Below are 16,862 nucleotides of genomic sequence, written 5' to 3'. Positions count from 1 at the left end.
TTATTTACTTTGAAATTAGAACTTTGGTCAGTTTTACAACCATAACTCTTAACGCTATCATGAAAGGATATCAAATTTTCAGTTTCTTCAATTTATTCTACATCTACATCTACTGTAAATTATATCTGGAGTTTAAATCTTACTTAGGTCTTGATTACAGATTTCAATCAGACATCATCATTGTACCGGGTGAGGCGTGATAAGGTTATTGTTTCTACATTTGGCAGATTATAGAAAAGAAGGAAATACAGTAAGCTGGCTAAACAACTAAACAACGAGACATTTTACCACTAATGTCATAAAAGAGGGTTTGCATGTGAGCCAATGACTTACAGAAAATAAGCTGAAGCACTGGACAGTTGTGTAAATTTATACCTGTCTGAATTAGTGGTGAACTCTTGGGGTGCGTGGATTGCAGCTTCCTCAGACTGAAAAGTGTATAACCCAACAAGAACACAGCTATATGGACTTTTAGAAATCAAATATCCAGTCTGTATTGAATTAAAATATTTTCAGAAAGACTAGGTTTTTGAAACTGAAGAAGAAACAGTGCATGCTATTATCAAATATTATCACCTTTGGCTGTAACTAGACTTGAGTGGAGATCCTGATGAAACAATATATTTCAATGAAGATGTTTTAAATGCCGTCAAAGATTATCAAAGTACTGAAAGTACAGAAAGGCTGGTTACCACAAGATACTGGATGAAAGGCGAGCATAGGTTATTGTTGTGCGGAATCATTTTGATTAACTTGAGAAAGGTAGTATTAGGATATTACAGACCATAGCTGGTGCTAAAACACATTGTGTTTTTTTCCACTGTGGATAACACAGTTAGTGAGACAAACGGCAATTAATTCTCACTTGGGAATCTGCAAAACGGAAAGAACAATATCTAACAGAAAAAGTTATGTTCCGAGAACGCAGCCCCATCAAACCTCAACCCCGTAGCAGTGTATGTATCGATGTATACACAGAAAACAACAACATATGTACACAATAAGATGAAGTAAAACTTATAGACAAACGAGGGCAAAGTGAACTAGGAACACAGTAGGGCACCATCTTGTAACTGTCAGTACATTATATTTTATCTGTAATGCAATAATGCCTTAATGTGTTTGCAAATAGCGATCATACAATTATGTACCGACGATAAAAGAATATATAAACCAAATTATTTACCTGGAAATGTGTAAGTTCCAGTTGACATACAAAAATGCACAAAATATATGAGCGGCTTAAAATGCAACAGACATCTTGAAATTTGACTTAAAAAGTGACCAGTGCAGTGATTGATTGTTAGTGATCACGTGCATACGTTTTATATAGGTTCATACATAGGATTCATATTGGAGAATTATTGATTTATTTCCCCTGGACTAAAAAGAAAGTTTTGGAATTATGGAACGCCATACGTCTCATAAGTTTGACAATGCACAACTAAAAACAGCGGAGTATTATTGGCAGATCATTTAATTTCACTCGATGGCATTCTCCCCCTGCTCCGAAAATGCCGTCCCCGGGATTTATGGTAATATCTTAAGTAAAAAAAATAAACAAGTATTTGCAGATCAACGCGATACCAGTTACAAGTTGCTACCGATATACCGCTCGTGTGCTCATTATAAAAACAACGAAGAATTTAAACGAAATTTATATAGTTGAATACTGTGGTGAAAATTGTGAATCATTACATGTGTGCTTGTAAATGTAATGGCATAATTATTGTAGTATGTTTGTGATCTGTACGATTTCAAATCGCACGCAATATGTTACACAAATCCATTTTCATTTCACAATTATCCACAAGTACAGTATTTGCATTCATTCAATGTTCAAAGTTTGTCTCTTTTTCACTTTCAATTAACATAATATCAACATAAGAATTTCCTGAGGTAAATATAATGCATCAAAAAGGAAGCTCTGGTAAGTATCTTTCGTACTAGAACATAAAACTGTCATTCTATATTCTAGAAGATTTGTATGTAAGTATATACGTTTCAAATACATTCTGCTAGAGAAGCAAGGCTGCATCCATGAACCTTCAGGTAAATTCTTTTGCTTCCAGGTGCAACAATATCAGGTAAGTATATGATTATTTCTTCTCTTTGGTTCCGAAAGGTAAAAACAGTGTAACATTCTATTTTGTTTACAAGACTGCTGTTTACACTGGTTCCTCTGTTGAATCACCTGTGTCATCTAGGTTTGTATCATTCAGATCATGTGACGATGCATCTGGCGTTTAAGAAACACTTTCATATGCTCTGTGTTTTATTCCAAGAGGCAATAGATGGTTTCTGTGAAGTACCCTTGTCGTTTTGGCATTTCGGCAGTCCTCCCGTTTGTCTGCTAATCTGTGCTTACTACGAATATTAACGTTTCTTGCGAGGACAAGGTCTCCCGGTTTCAAAATGATGGCTTTGATGTCATATCGCTCTTTTTTCTTTGCAGCTGCTAGCATTGACGTCTCTTCAGCTTTCTTGTATGCTAATGCCACTTTTGTCCTGAGTTTGTTGATATACTCATGTTGGGTTTGACTGCTAAAGTCTTGTGAAGGAAGACTCTTGGAATGGTATAGGCATCTTTGACCGTTCGATTGTTGATGGTTATAAAATCTATACAAAATCTAACCTGACCGTCCTTTTTTCTGACAATAACGGCATTTGATGAGAACGGGCTGTTAGATTGTCTTATCGCACCTCATTCTAGCATGTTCTTTGATTTCCTGCATTAATCCTTGAGTTATATTTCTGTATGATTGTTTGAATGGTGTATAATCAGTTAGGTGTATCTCATGTTCTAAAAGATCTGTTTCTCTTAAATAAGTTGGTCCTGTAGAGAATATGTGTTCCCACTTGATGAATATTTTCTTGACTTCTGTCTTCTGCTCCTCCGTAAACATGCTGTTGTCTAGTAAAATACTGAATTTCTTTGTTATGTCTTGCTCTTCTGGGTTAGTGTCGTCGATGTTTCGTTGGTTTACGCTAGCTGTTTTACCTTGGTTTTCTTCATCGAATATTGGTGCTGATCTTAAAACTTTAACTTCCTGTAATTGACAAAGATTTGGTTTGGGTGGCAGAGATACAGCTTTAGCCGAAAGATTGAAAATTCTAACAGGAATTCTTGCACTATTACCAGGCTTGTTGAGAGTTACAACTCTTGGACAGACGTTCACTCTGCTAGAACACTGTTGATCATCACAAGGTTCTGTCAAAACACTTTCAATAGATGAAGATTTTATGACGAAACCGGTTATAGGTCTAGTCTCAAATGGTTTTAAATTGATCCTTTGTGTAGACTTGACAATTTCTACCGAATCATTTACCAAACTATTACATGCTATAGCCCATTCTTCTGGAATCGCCTCATTAGATGATTCAAGAGTCGAATGAATTTTGTACCAATAATCACAGGAATGTAAGAATTATTACTGGTATTTAACACCATTAGACTTGGAAGATCAAAAGAATTGTCCTTCAGAAATGGCACAGACACTCTAGCTTCAATATATCGAATATATGGAACAATCTGACCATTTGCAGCACTGATTTTCAAATTGAATTCTGTTAAGGGATGTAATGTTGGTTTAGGATCTAATGAATTGTAGAAATCTAGATTGACAGTTGTAACCATGGATCCAGTATCAATAAGACATCTGGATGTTTTTCCTTCCAAAATAACGTCACTGATGTTATTGCTACCGACGATTTTATTGAACAAATTCTGTTTTTTGGGACTTTTATTATTGCTGTCTCTAATCTGTCCCTCGACCGAGACTCCTACTGGTTTAAATGCTTATTTTGTGGGTTTGTTCTACCTGCTGCCTCTGTCTTTGAATTTGATTGTACTTGTTTGTGTTTATGTTTTGCTTTACCTACGTTGCTCGTATCTTGTTTTCTCTGTTCTGGATTTGAACCTTCTCTATCACTTGTGTCAAACTCTTTATTCTATTTTCTGCTATCTGACTCTCTGTACTTCTCATTCCTATAGCTTTTTACATCGTAATTTCTTTCTCTATCATATCCGTATCTATCATTAGTTCTTCTGTCTCCCCTATATCCTCTTTCAATATCATCTCTTCTGTATCTTGGATACCTATCGTCCTCTTTTCTCAAATCTATATCATCATGTCGTCTACGGTAATCTCTGTTTGATCTCTTATATCTTTCTCGATAATCTCTTTTGTAATTTCTTCTGTCCTCATAATCATAATCTCTGTATCTATTTCTGCAATATCCTCTATCGTATCTACCATACCTATCTCTATATCTATCTCTTCTATCCCATCTACTCCGTTCTTGATCTATATCATGACGCCTATGAATGTCATCACTTGACCTTTCTTTCTCTTCTCTAGATCTTTCTTGAGCTCGAAGAAGTTCTTCTTCTAGTCTTTTCATTCTTTCTAAAACTGTTTTCATAACAATATCACTGTCGTCTTCACTATTATGCTGATTTAGTGATATTTTATCTTCTTAACCTGCTTCTTTTGTTCTCGTCATCAACAACATCTCATTTTCTTCTATTCGTACTTTTCTTCGCAACTCTTCAAATGATTTTGATGTTTCAAAGCTTAGCCTTGTAGTGTTTTTCAGGTCCTCACTGTACAAATGCCTCCAAAATTTTGCTTTTTAACATATCTTCTCTTTGTTCTTCTTTTATGTGACCTTTTTCTATTGCTCTCTGTAATATACTTTCTAATCGCAAGCCCCATTCTGACACATTTTCATCCTTTCCTTGTTTTGACATGTAAAATTCAGATAAAACATATTCACCCAATCTGATGTTTCCATATATACTTTCTAACTTATTTATAAATTGCTGTATGGTTGCATCAAGACTCATTGTCAATAGGTTTTGTTTTTGGTGCGTCCAGTTAGAGAATTTCTAACTGCTTGTCGGAGAATATTTTCCAATCTTCCCGACATAAGAATAATCTCAACCTCTATTTTCCACTCTTCGAATGTAGTTTCGGTTAATGACGGGATATTGGGCTTGTGTAACTTTGCTTTCGTACTTTCAGTTTTCTCATTCATATTTGTCTTTCTACTATTTTCTTTGTTCTCATTCATTCCAGCATTGGTTCTATTCTCATTTAGTAACCGTGTTTCTTTCTCCTTGATTCGTATCTTTAATAACATTTCCTCGTCCTTCAGTTTCTTCAGTTTATCTTTCTGTATTATTCGCTTCTCACTTTCTCTTTAAAATAACTTCTATCTGTAAAGAAAATGAATGTGGAAAAAAAGAGATGTGCAAAAAAATATATTATAGATCCCAGCAGATATTGTAACTATTCTACAAAAAGGATATTTGAGCCGCACCATGAGAAAACCAACATAGTGCGTTTGCATCCGCGCAGTCTGGTCAGGATCCATACTGTTCGCTTTCAAAGCCTATTTCAATTAGAGAAACCATTAGCGAACAGCGTGTATCCTGACCAGACTGCGCGGATGCGCAGGCTGGTCTGGATCCATGCTGGTCGCAAACGCACTATGTTGGTTTTGTTATGGTGCGGCTCATTTCAGTAATTATTTCTGTATGGGTCGTTGAAATATTTTAAATCTATTGAACTAATCAGTATACGATCTAGGTCTATGTACGTATAAAACACATAACATGCCAAACAATTTATAATACCAAGTTGCTTTTTATGTTTCTGAACAAAGATGCCAAAGCCTTAATGAGAAATAATTCAGCAGCATGGTGCGTTTTTTAAGTATTATTTCTATAACGGTCGTTGAAACGTTTTAGTTAGTAAAGAAAATAGACAACCTAGTTTTATAATATGTTTTACATGTGATATCAACGGCAAGATAATGAGAATACTAAATTCCAATTTCAGCTGAATAAGTCCTCCTTTTTTACAGTTCACTGAATGGGAGTCAGCTTGTTGTTTCTTGTCATAAACTAATGCATTTCAGTTCTCCAAATGTAAGTTTATCACTAAACCATTAAGTAAGGACAAAACGGCATTTGCACTCGTGAATATTATATCTATTAATGTTTTGTTGTTGTTTTTTTCGGTTGAAAATATTTGATAAATTCCGAAGTGTATAAAAGTTTAATTCATTGCTGTAATGAAAGCTTGATATTCTTGGCTGTTTTGATTGCTGCACGGCGTTTTGGCCTTAAGGCCGGATCGTCACTTGTTGTTTTGGCGATACCGTCCCTGACTCCCCTCTTGCTGTCCGACCAGTGAAAAATAGGAGGTTTATTGTTTGACCAATTATTCGCCCGTTTGACATCGAAACTTTCGCAGAACGACCACGTCCATCATTGGTTTTCACTAACGCTTATACGACCTTATTTCCAGCACCCTCTCGGTATATCATCTTTCACTAACACTATATTGCCTACACTCCGCAAAAATCTGTTTTCACACTCTGACCTGTCCTCAGTAGGTATGGAAGCATTCACGGATTCACTGTTGTTTGTAGTCCATTGGCGTAAGTTCATTGATGCATCTTTAAAGATTGCTTTTGAAAGTTCGTAAAACTGAATGGCTTCAGTCTTGGTTTTGGTTCCAGTAATAACATTATTCATGTCATTTTTCAGTATTTCTGGAGACTCACTTTTAAATGAGTTCAGATGACATAGCACCCAGTAGAAAGTGACTGGAAATTACTCCATAGGGCACCCTTGCGAAGCGAAATGCTTGTGTATTGTCTTCATTTATGATTGATGTGTTGATGTCTTTGAGCCACAGAAATCGGGTCACCTTTCTTTCTAACGATTGTAATCCTACTTGCTGATAATGACTTCTCTATATCGGCGATAATTCCAATTTTGTGTAATCTAAATCGCATTGAAATTTCGCAAAGGTCGTGTAGCTTGACAGGGCCTCTGTAAAAAGAATTTATTTAGACATTTGGTGTCAGCTATTGTCTTCGCTGATGCATCATAAACAACTCGAAGTTTGGTTGTATTTTTTATTGGAGTGATTACTACATGATGCGGGATATAATGTTTATGTCTGTCCTCTGTAAATGTGTCAACTTTTTCACCTTTGAAACTGTTATTAAAGCAGCATGCCTCAAGATTTGGCTAAAAATAATCTTCTTTCAAATTGAAGTTTGGTCATATTATGAACATTAGAATATGAATTGTTTTTTTTTTTGTTTGTTGTTTTTTTCTACAATTTGTGTGTTGCAATTTTTGTTTTTCAAATCAGTCTAGTAAAAAGTCAAGCACTTGACCTTATTCCTAAGTATATTCTTAACTTTTGAAAATTCAGGGTTCACTGTTGTTATATTTTCTGGGCCTTCGGGATTATTGAGCACATTTAATGTAGTAAAATTCCGCTTAAGCCGATGGTAGGTGGCGGAAGGGATTTTGTTGGGCATTTTGAATTGACTTAAAATCTGACCATTAATCATATTCTTCATTGCAGAAAAAGTTTGATCCAGTTATGCAGAATCAAGGTAAGATATATTTAGAATTTTCCATATTCTGATACTTGTTTTCTATCTATGGTATCAGGCACCCACTGTCAATTTATCAAAGTTAAAGTAGAATGTACTTTAAAAAGTTCTCAGTATATGAAAGTTGAAATCGTTATAAATATCTACCTTTTAGTTTCAACATTTGTCTATTTTCATTTAAATTTTCAAAGATTACCCTTTGGTACACATTGTAACTCTATAACCGTGTTCTACATAATATTATTCATTTAAACCCTTCCATCAATTATTCATGAATTCCAAATTTACCAGTATTTCCAAAAAATATATCCAAATTGCATACACATTCTATTAAAACGGGACAATTACATTAACATTACCCTAAGAAAAGGCTGAATGGCTGGCAAAAGACTTCTTCAAAAATAAAGCATTGGTCGAATTAACTCTAAAAGTTGGTAAAAGCGACATTGTTAGAGTGTCTTCCTATGAATCAGGAGGCCAGGAGCTCGAGACCTGACAGGGCCAGCACGGTTTTCTCCTCAAGGTTTATTTAATTAATTAATTAGTAAAGCCTGTTAGATCATTTTGTTTTTAAAGCCCATGATAAATATAATAATTGTTAAGAACCCGAAGACAATCCCTTCCATCTATTATTCGTGTCTAACAAAACGGCTGTCAAAAAATGAGTATGTTTATGAGAGGTACTGAGAAGTGCAACATCCCTCACGTCCCCTAGATCCGGCTTCAGCGGAATTCTTTTACAATAAAAATTAATATGCTCCAGGACCAGAAAGTATACCAACACTGAGTCCAAGTACGCAAATACCTTTTACAGCCGTCAAACGGCACGTAAAGTCTGCTGTTGTGATAAAAATAAAATATGTTAACAGATCCTTTGAAAGCATAGAGTGCAACCAAGCAAGCTTCGACTGAGTCTGTTCATGAATTGTGCAACACCCGTCAAGCTTCACCCTACCCCCACCCTGCCCGCCGCCGCCACCTTCCTAGCACCGGCATAAGCGTCTTTTTGGCCACAGGACATCTTTGCTTATGATTATGCGTCGTTGAATGTTTGTAAAGGTCAGATGACCAACGAATCATAGAAGGTTCTGTTATACTACAACATATCAATAAGTGAGTAAGTAAATGAAGCCATAAAATATATATTCTTAACGAAACAGACTGCAATACACTAAGAGACATTCACTTACCTAGCTAAGAGCATCGTATCAAGCAGGTTGTATTTGGATACAAACATTTATTGCTGCTAAACCTGCCGACGCTAAAGCTGCTGCAGGACAATTATCAATGTAGCTCCAGTAATACATGCACAGGCAGATAAACATGTATCAATGCAAAATTACTGTGTACATGGTAATGCCGTTGTAAAGACCTTAGTAAAATAGTGGCAATCCTATTACAGCTTTAGTTAAGTATTGAATAGACTATTACGCTTATAATAAAAGGTGTTTCTTTAGGGTGGCCTGATCCTACGTAGCGAAAACCCTTCCCTTAGATATTTTGTCTAGTTAGTATATTTTCCCGTGGTTCTTAAAGTATACCTAAGAGGTAGGGTATGACATGCACAGTGGATATGAACTATTTTTGAAATATTTATTTTTTGTCTGTATAATATATTTATTTACAGCTACTTTTTATATGAAACTGTTTGTGTTAATAGGGACTATGCAGCAAAGCGTTGCACTTTAGAAGCAAGTGTGATTTTAAACATAAACCCTAGTTTATTTATATTTGGAGGGGTTCAACGGGAGATGCGCTCTAGTGGTTAAAGTGTTGCCAGTTCTGTATGAAGTAAGGCGGTTCAAGCCCTGATAGGACCTACTTCTCATACGATACCAGTGCTGATTTTAAGAAAACGGCATCGGGACAATTTTAATAATTCTAATACCGGCATGAATACCATCCAGATGGATGCATTTTGCACATTTTCTGACATTCCAGAGACGAAAATTACCTTTTAAGTCCCCTGCCAGTAGAACGCCGGAGGGGACTTCAGAAATGCCCTCCGTCCGTCCGCAAATCTGGATCCTGCAATTTCTCAAAAAGTATTCAAGGTAGTTTCGTAAAACTTGGTAATGTTAATAGAGGGCAATATGTAGATTATGTACGTATATGACTTATACGTGTAGGTCAAAGGTTAAGGTCACTGTTAAAAGTCAAGTAAAATTGTTTCTTCTCCAAAACTTTTATTTGCATTGATAGATTATCTTAGTGCTATATATAAACGTTCCCAATGATGAGGCAATGTGTCAACACATGATCTATGCTTATTGCTTAAAGGTCAAGATCACTGTTTAAGATCATGTAAAATTTGTTTCTTCCCCATAGCTTTTAATTGCCTTGAAATATTTTATCTATTTCTGCACAGAAATGTTCCCAAGTTTTAGACTATGTGCCACGCACATGACCTATGGTTGTCGGTAAAAGGTCAAGGTCAGTATTGAAGATGAAGTAAAATTGTTTTTGCTCCATAACTTTTATGTGCATTAATGGATTATCTTAGTACTGCACACAAATGTATCCCATGATGAGACAATGTGCTGCGTACATGATCTAAGCTTGTAGGTCAATGTCACTGAATGAATTTAAGTAATAATAGTTTTGGTTTCTTAGCTCCTAAATGCCTTGAAGTAATTTTAGTCGAACACTGTTGGCAACAAGTACAAGGGACCAACTCAGTCAAAGTTTTACACCGGTAGGGGACTTCTGTATTGCTACTGCAATACTCGGTCACTTGTTATTCTAGAAATCATTCTAAAAATGGGCGCACCTATCCAAAATATTGTCAAAAACCTTTTTTCCAAAGTTCGTGATTGTTTAGCGTGGATACCTTTACTTTCATGATAAGAGTATCGAGTATTAAGAGACGTTTATGAACTATCTATATTAAGAGACGTTTATGAACTATCTATATTAAGAGACGTTTATGAACTATATATTTTTAGGTCTGGGGCTAGGTCTAATATATCTCCCAGCGTTGGTATTGGTTGGTCGCTATTTCACAAAGAAGCGAGCGTTAGCTTCCGGTATTGCATGTTGCGGCAGCGGTATTGGAGGTTTCGTGTTTGCACCAATTATGAAGTATGTAATTAGTGCGTACTCATGGAAAGGAGCCATGTGGGTTGTGTCAGCTAATGTTCTTAATGGTGTCCCATTAGGTGCCCTTCTTAGACCTTTGAAAGCGGTAGAAAAGATAAATGGTTTAGATAAAGCTAGAGAAAAGGATAAGGAGTCTAAGATCAACTTCTGTGGTGATATTTCAACAATGTTCGATTTTGATCTGTTGAAAAGTCCAACATTTTTGATATATGGATTGTCGTGCTTCTTCTGCATGTTAGGTATCAATTTAAATAATTTATTTCTAAACCATTTAAATGTGGTTCCATTTCACTAGTTTGCGATATGTTTAAATTATTCTGTGATATTACTAATTAATTTTGTAATATCACCAATTCATTTTATGATATAAACAATTAATGCTTTTTAGTAAGGTCGGTATGAAGATTTAACTTCCAAGGAAAAAGTGATTTTCACGAAGGAGGCATCCTGAGGCTTATATAAGACAAAGTGTTGCGCGCTAGTCCCAGGTCCAAAGATTGGTGTCAGCTGTTAAATATGTCTGTTACTAAATCGCGGCCTGCACGCATTTAGATTGTAGATAATCAGAAGAACCAACGTTTATCATGTATTCTTCCACAAATGTAAGTATGTCACTGCTTTGATTATGTTGCTTCTGTACTATAATTGTGATGGTCTTAAAATAGGATTTTTGTTCAAAAATAACGAAAACGACTGAAGCCATCGAATCCATTTAGGACTGTTTTTACCTTGCTTCGTGTGGAGCAATTGTAATTGCATTAGCAAGCTGAGTACCAGTGTCGTTTGAGCTGTCAAAAGGAAATTCACTATTGCTACATTCGAATCTTTTGCCGTAGACTTGTTTATAATTATGTTCTACAGTCTGTTTACTTGTTTTTTTTTTTTTCTAATGAAGGCATCGTGAACTTGGCTCACACATGTTTTAAAATAAAAAGAAATTGTAAAGTACTAGTAATTGAACATTTTTTAAAATAAAAAGAAATTGTAAAGTACTAGTAATTGAAAATATCCATTATACTTCCGAAAATTCTCTCCAATTTCTACATGATTTTCAGTGAATCATAGATGCAGAATGTAATTTGAACCAAATAAAATCGTATTTAGAAGACTTATTTTTATTTTACCTGATATGACCAAAGGAAGAATGTTAAGGGGATCTGCAGGTGTCCTACCAGAGCTAATGGTTAAAAAATACAAAATAAACAAATCTGATTAGATAAAAACTGGAATTACATAAATACAGTAAACTTATCAAAATCCAAAAAACATTAAGACAAACATTTTTAAACAAAATAAATCCCTTCGCCAATCAGAGGAAATGTAACAAAACGAGATCTGCTTGATTGGAGAAAAAAGTTAGTTCTCAATAATAAGTATCCGATTTTAATAAAATAAAAATCGCCTTTCTAGCTACCAAATGAGACCCTGTCCATTCTGTGTAGCTGCTCGATGTAATACCAGTATTATGTACTTCACAAACCGTTCAGTCTCAGTTATCACGGTTGAGTATGATAAACGGGCCGCTAACTACCTTTTACAAAAAGCTATCCAGGAAAAATTATAGGGCCTCCGTGACCGAGTGCCTATGGTCGGCTAACTTCGAATCGCTTCCTCCTCACCGCCGAAGGTTCGAAAGCTTGATTTGATGGTAGAATTCTTTCATGTGAGGAAACCATCCAGCTGGCATGCGGAAGGTCGAAGGCTGTACCCATGTGCAAACCCGTGCCTGAAATGATGCTTTGAGGGACATCTAGCGTCTTCCTAAATGTCGTCATATGACCTATAACTGTGTCGGTGTGACTATAAACCCATCAAAAACATTAGAGTTTTCTCTTAAGACTGTAAGAAATATACAAGTCAAAGCCCAGTCTTCAAGCTCCAAGTCTCCAAAAAAACGATATATTATGTTGTTGTTGTTTTTTTTTTTTTTTTTTTTTGTTTTTTTTTTTTTTTTGTAAAATGTCCGTTGACGGGGAACGTCGGTTCTAACTTCTTTTTTAAAATAAAGTCACGACAAAATATACTTGAGCGAAAAGACAATGCATATATACCCGATTTTTGAGATATTAAATATTCGCTCACTTTCAGAATTTATTTTATACTTCCTTCAATGGATTTGTTTTATTCAACTTTAGGTTTTTACATTCCTTTTACCTTTATTCCGGATCTTGCTGAAGAGATTGGTGTTACGTCACAAAAAGGAGCGTGGTTGATCTCAATCATTGGAATCCTAAACACAGTAACCCGTGTAGCCGCCGCCTGGCTGGCGGATAGATCCTGGGCAGATCCGACTAAAATAAATGGTGTAGTGCTTACATTATGTGGGATAGCGAGATTGTTTGTTCCAAAGTACTCATAACTACAAGGTCATGGCTACATACTGCGCTTTCTTCGGAATATGTATTGGTAAGATCAAAAGTTATGTTGTTTTTTGTTGTTGTTGTTTTTTTTTTTCAAGAAATTCAGACATTAGTTTTATTAAAGTTATATATTAAGTTATATTAAATTGAAAGTTGAAAATGCGCTTTTATTATTCTTGGAAGTACTGTAAATTCCACCTATTTATTATAAAGGTATTTTCTTGTGTTCTATTTAAATATTTGACAATATTATACTATCCGTAGAGGATTAATTTTTGTGAAGGATATGGTTTCCACAATGCACGATTTTAAAACCAAATGCACAAGTACAATTCTTGTTCATAGTTGTAACAAACTGAAAATAATTCAGCCCGGGCCGGGAATCGAACCCGGGACCTCTCACACCTAAGGCGGACACTCTACTACGTCGCTATAAAAGCTATCTCAATAGCAAGGAAGTATTCCAGGAGTTTGAACCTCTGTGGGACGTTCCAATGTGTCCATTCATATCTACTCGTGAGTTTTTTTACGTTGGGCGCCAAATGTAACAGACTGAAAATACTTCAACCCGGACCGGGAATCGAACTCAGAACTTTTCACCTAAGGCGGACACTCTACCAAATCGCTAGCTCAATAGCAAGGAAGTATAAGTGCCCCTTTATACTCTATCCTTTTACATAGATTTTTGCTTTCAATTAAAAATAAATAAATAAAAAATAAAAAATAGCAACACGAATTGATGCCCTGCTTTGGAAAGCGCGAAATTTATGTCCATGACATGAAGCGAAATCACAGGATCATTGATATTTATTCTTAAGAATTCAAAGGTGAAGATGGGAATTTTTTTATCTGTTCCGGATGTATCATAAAAACAATTTTGTTAGGATTATTTCCACAGCAAAATTCGTACAGTTTGGTGTATGGAAAGTATGACAAATATTACTCAAATCCCAATTATCACGTGGTCCTTGGAAAACTTTCAGAATAGTTAACATAAAAGCAATATACACATGTTATATTGCTATCAAAGAAATATCAAAAGTTTCTTGACACAAAAGTTTGCCGAGAAAATAATCAATTCCATATTAATCCATAATCCTACGTAGAATATATTTTTGCAAAATTAAATTATTTTGGGTATCTTTAAACTATTCAAAGACAAACAAATCGAAATCCGGTTAGTTTATTTTCTGCAGCGTAACGTCAGGCATTTTCCGTAAAAGAAAAAAACGCCTCAATATTTCAATGATAGAATGTTTGCTTTGAGTGCGGGAAGTCGGGTGTTCAATCACTGGCAGCGTCGAACCAAAGACGTAAATAAAAAGTGGTATTTGAAGCTCTCTTTCTTCGCAATCATTATTTAAACTCAATATTTAAAGGGTTGTTCTAGGAGGTAAAATAAGCCCAAGTAAGTACTTGTTTTTTCGCGCAAGTGCTCTGTATTGATTATATGCGATGTTAAATTAGGCTTACCTTTGAGAAATATACTGTAAGGAACATTAAGACTGTAGCATTTATGACGTTTTCCATAATATATGCACGAATTTGCTACATAAATATAATTCGTTAGACGTCATTAACATTACAAGAGTCATCTTGTAATCACGTGGGGTGTCGGATGGGTTTTTCCGGCATGGATAAAATCAACGGAAATGCCGGTCCCGTGTGCAAGAAAAAACTCTGTATTGCCTGTGAATTATAAAATTTAAAATGAAAACTAAAGGGTTGCGCGCAGGAGTTTCTTTTCTTGTTCCTTGTTCCACTTCCACTAGTCATCCATTGATGAATGGAAGGAACTGGGTCAAACCTTTCAATAGATGGACCATCTGAATGGAGTCGCATAAAGGCTTCCATCAGTTCCTGCTTCATCTGTGACCTTCTGTTGCTGTTAATGATATTCATACTTGAAAAGCATGGATTTTTTATTATATTGAAACCAACCTTTTTTTAATAAAACTAGCAAAAGTTATCATTAGTTCATAAATACAACTGGTGTATACATTAAAAAGTGATTGCTGTTGATATTTTACTTACTTGAGAACTGTCTCTCACATTCAACAGTGGATGGGGATATGGTGACCATAATGTCAATCAGTATCAGTAGACTTCTGATGTCACCTGGTTTAATGTGCAGTAGCTCAGTGTATAGTGTTTGCAAATTCGATGTTTTAACCTTTTAACCGAGAATTCTTGAAGATTGTCTATTGCCTTAACATTTCAGATATTTGTTCTGTTGTTAGCAAAAAAACTGTAATGCTCACAGAAGTTTCTTATTTCACATCTGCCAAATTTCATTAGTTCCTTTTCATCACTTTGTCAGTACTTTTTTGTTAAATATCTGGAAGTTTTTCAGTAGTTCCTCATTACATACTTTAAATCTTTCTTGTATATATGTAATTGATCTGGTCAGAAGCTTCTCTATATCACTGTAATCTTGATATTGTACAGGTCTACGTCCCTTTAACTTTAAAGGAATTGCAATAGAAGTCTCCAATTCACACTCTTCGACAGAGAAGTCTTTGTAAAATTTCCTTGTGTGTTCCTCTTTCATCAATTCAAGTTCAAATGCCAGATTTTCTATAACTTCTGGTACTTCCATTATAAGAAGTTTACATTCTTGGAATTTCTTTGAAGTAGCTGTTATAGCTGATAAGTAGTCCATCATGAAATGCAGATACTTCACAAACCGGACGGACTGGATCTCTTTCAATAAGTATTTGGCATGACTTCCTCTGAAGATTTTGATGTTGAAGCATGCTCAAGATGATCTGTTGTTGCACACAGGTTATCATGTACTGCTGTCAGTACCTTTCCTTTACTCAATCCAACGGACAGTCTTTACTGAGCCATACCTCAATACGTTAGTCTCAAGCATTTCGGAAATGTCTTTCAGTTCACGCTTCCTCTTTTAGCATAAAACCTATATATTCCTTTTATTGTTTCCTCAAATTTGCGAAGATAATCAGTATCTTTCACTGCATCAAGTACTCCAAGTTCAAGCTTATGAGCTACACAGTGTACAGAAATTAGATGTGGCATCTTGTCTTTCATCTATTTGCTAATACCATTTTTAACTCCCATCATTACTGCAGCTCCGTCAAAGTTACAGCAGACTAGAACAGGCCCACGTTCATTGATGTTCATCTTTATTCTTCTTTACAGGCTCCATCCATGAAAAAATAATTTTCCAACTGTCTTGAAATTTTCTAATCCTCTGGTTGTTATCAAATTCCTTGTGACTATATTTCGATTATTTTTTAGTTGAACATTCATTTTCATCCAGTTCCTTTCGTTGTTTTTTTGTGGTGTTACAGGTGGCTTTATAACAAACTTATCCATTTCACAGAAATTTTCAGACTGTACACAAAAAAATGACCTACAGAAAAAATACTCTGAAAAATTTTAGTAGCCCGGCGGAATTTTCAGGTAGCCCCCGGGCTCCGGACATGGGATTTCTGAAACCCTGCTATAACAGTTTCATAAATAATAAAAATTAATTTTCTAAATAAGTTCAATTTGACTTCAAAAAGTAATAAATTAAAGTAAGTGCAGACCATTATCACGAAGTGCAAGCTGATTTTGGTGCGCACTGGTCGCAAATGCCACCAGTAGGCTAAAGGTTACTATCTGCCCTGTGAAGTAAACAAACCCATGCGTATCTGACTGGTGTTTGGCTACACAGTCATTGTCAAAAAAATTACGGTGCGGCGAGTTTTTCACGCTAAAACAGAGAATCAAGTTAAAATTCAACATAAAACGTATCTAGTGTCAAGCTGAACTTTACTAAAACTGTCTATTCTTTTCCCAGAAAATTTCAGCTTGACTCTAGGTCCAGGCCACAATGAAGGGCGGGCATATATACTTAGGGCCATTTCTAATTCGGCACCTATATAATGCAATGTCGTTTGGTTATTTTTGAACGGATTTCGTTCAAATTTTGAATATAAATAATTTGTTTGTGTTCGGGTTAAACGTCAT

General features: G+C 35.4%; 1 protein-coding gene across 1 annotated transcript; it reads left to right on the top strand.

The window, feature by feature from the left end:
* Positions 1-10,434: 10,434 nt before the first annotated feature.
* On the top strand, positions 10,435-13,311 carry LOC123563977 (monocarboxylate transporter 4-like). Its single transcript, XM_045357200.2, has 2 exons — positions 10,435-10,763; positions 12,660-13,311. Exons 1-2 carry the CDS (start codon positions 10,502-10,504, stop codon positions 12,881-12,883), a joined length of 486 nt encoding a protein of 161 aa, XP_045213135.2. The 5' UTR covers positions 10,435-10,501; the 3' UTR covers positions 12,884-13,311.
* The last annotated feature ends 3,551 nt before the right edge of the window (positions 13,312-16,862 follow it).

Source organism: Mercenaria mercenaria, chromosome 1, assembly GCF_021730395.1.
Source record: "Mercenaria mercenaria strain notata chromosome 1, MADL_Memer_1, whole genome shotgun sequence".
Classification (NCBI taxonomy): Eukaryota; Metazoa; Mollusca; class Bivalvia; order Venerida; family Veneridae; genus Mercenaria; species Mercenaria mercenaria.
The sequence above is the reverse complement of the archived record's forward strand: the minus strand, read 5'-3'. Positions and strand labels throughout refer to the sequence as shown.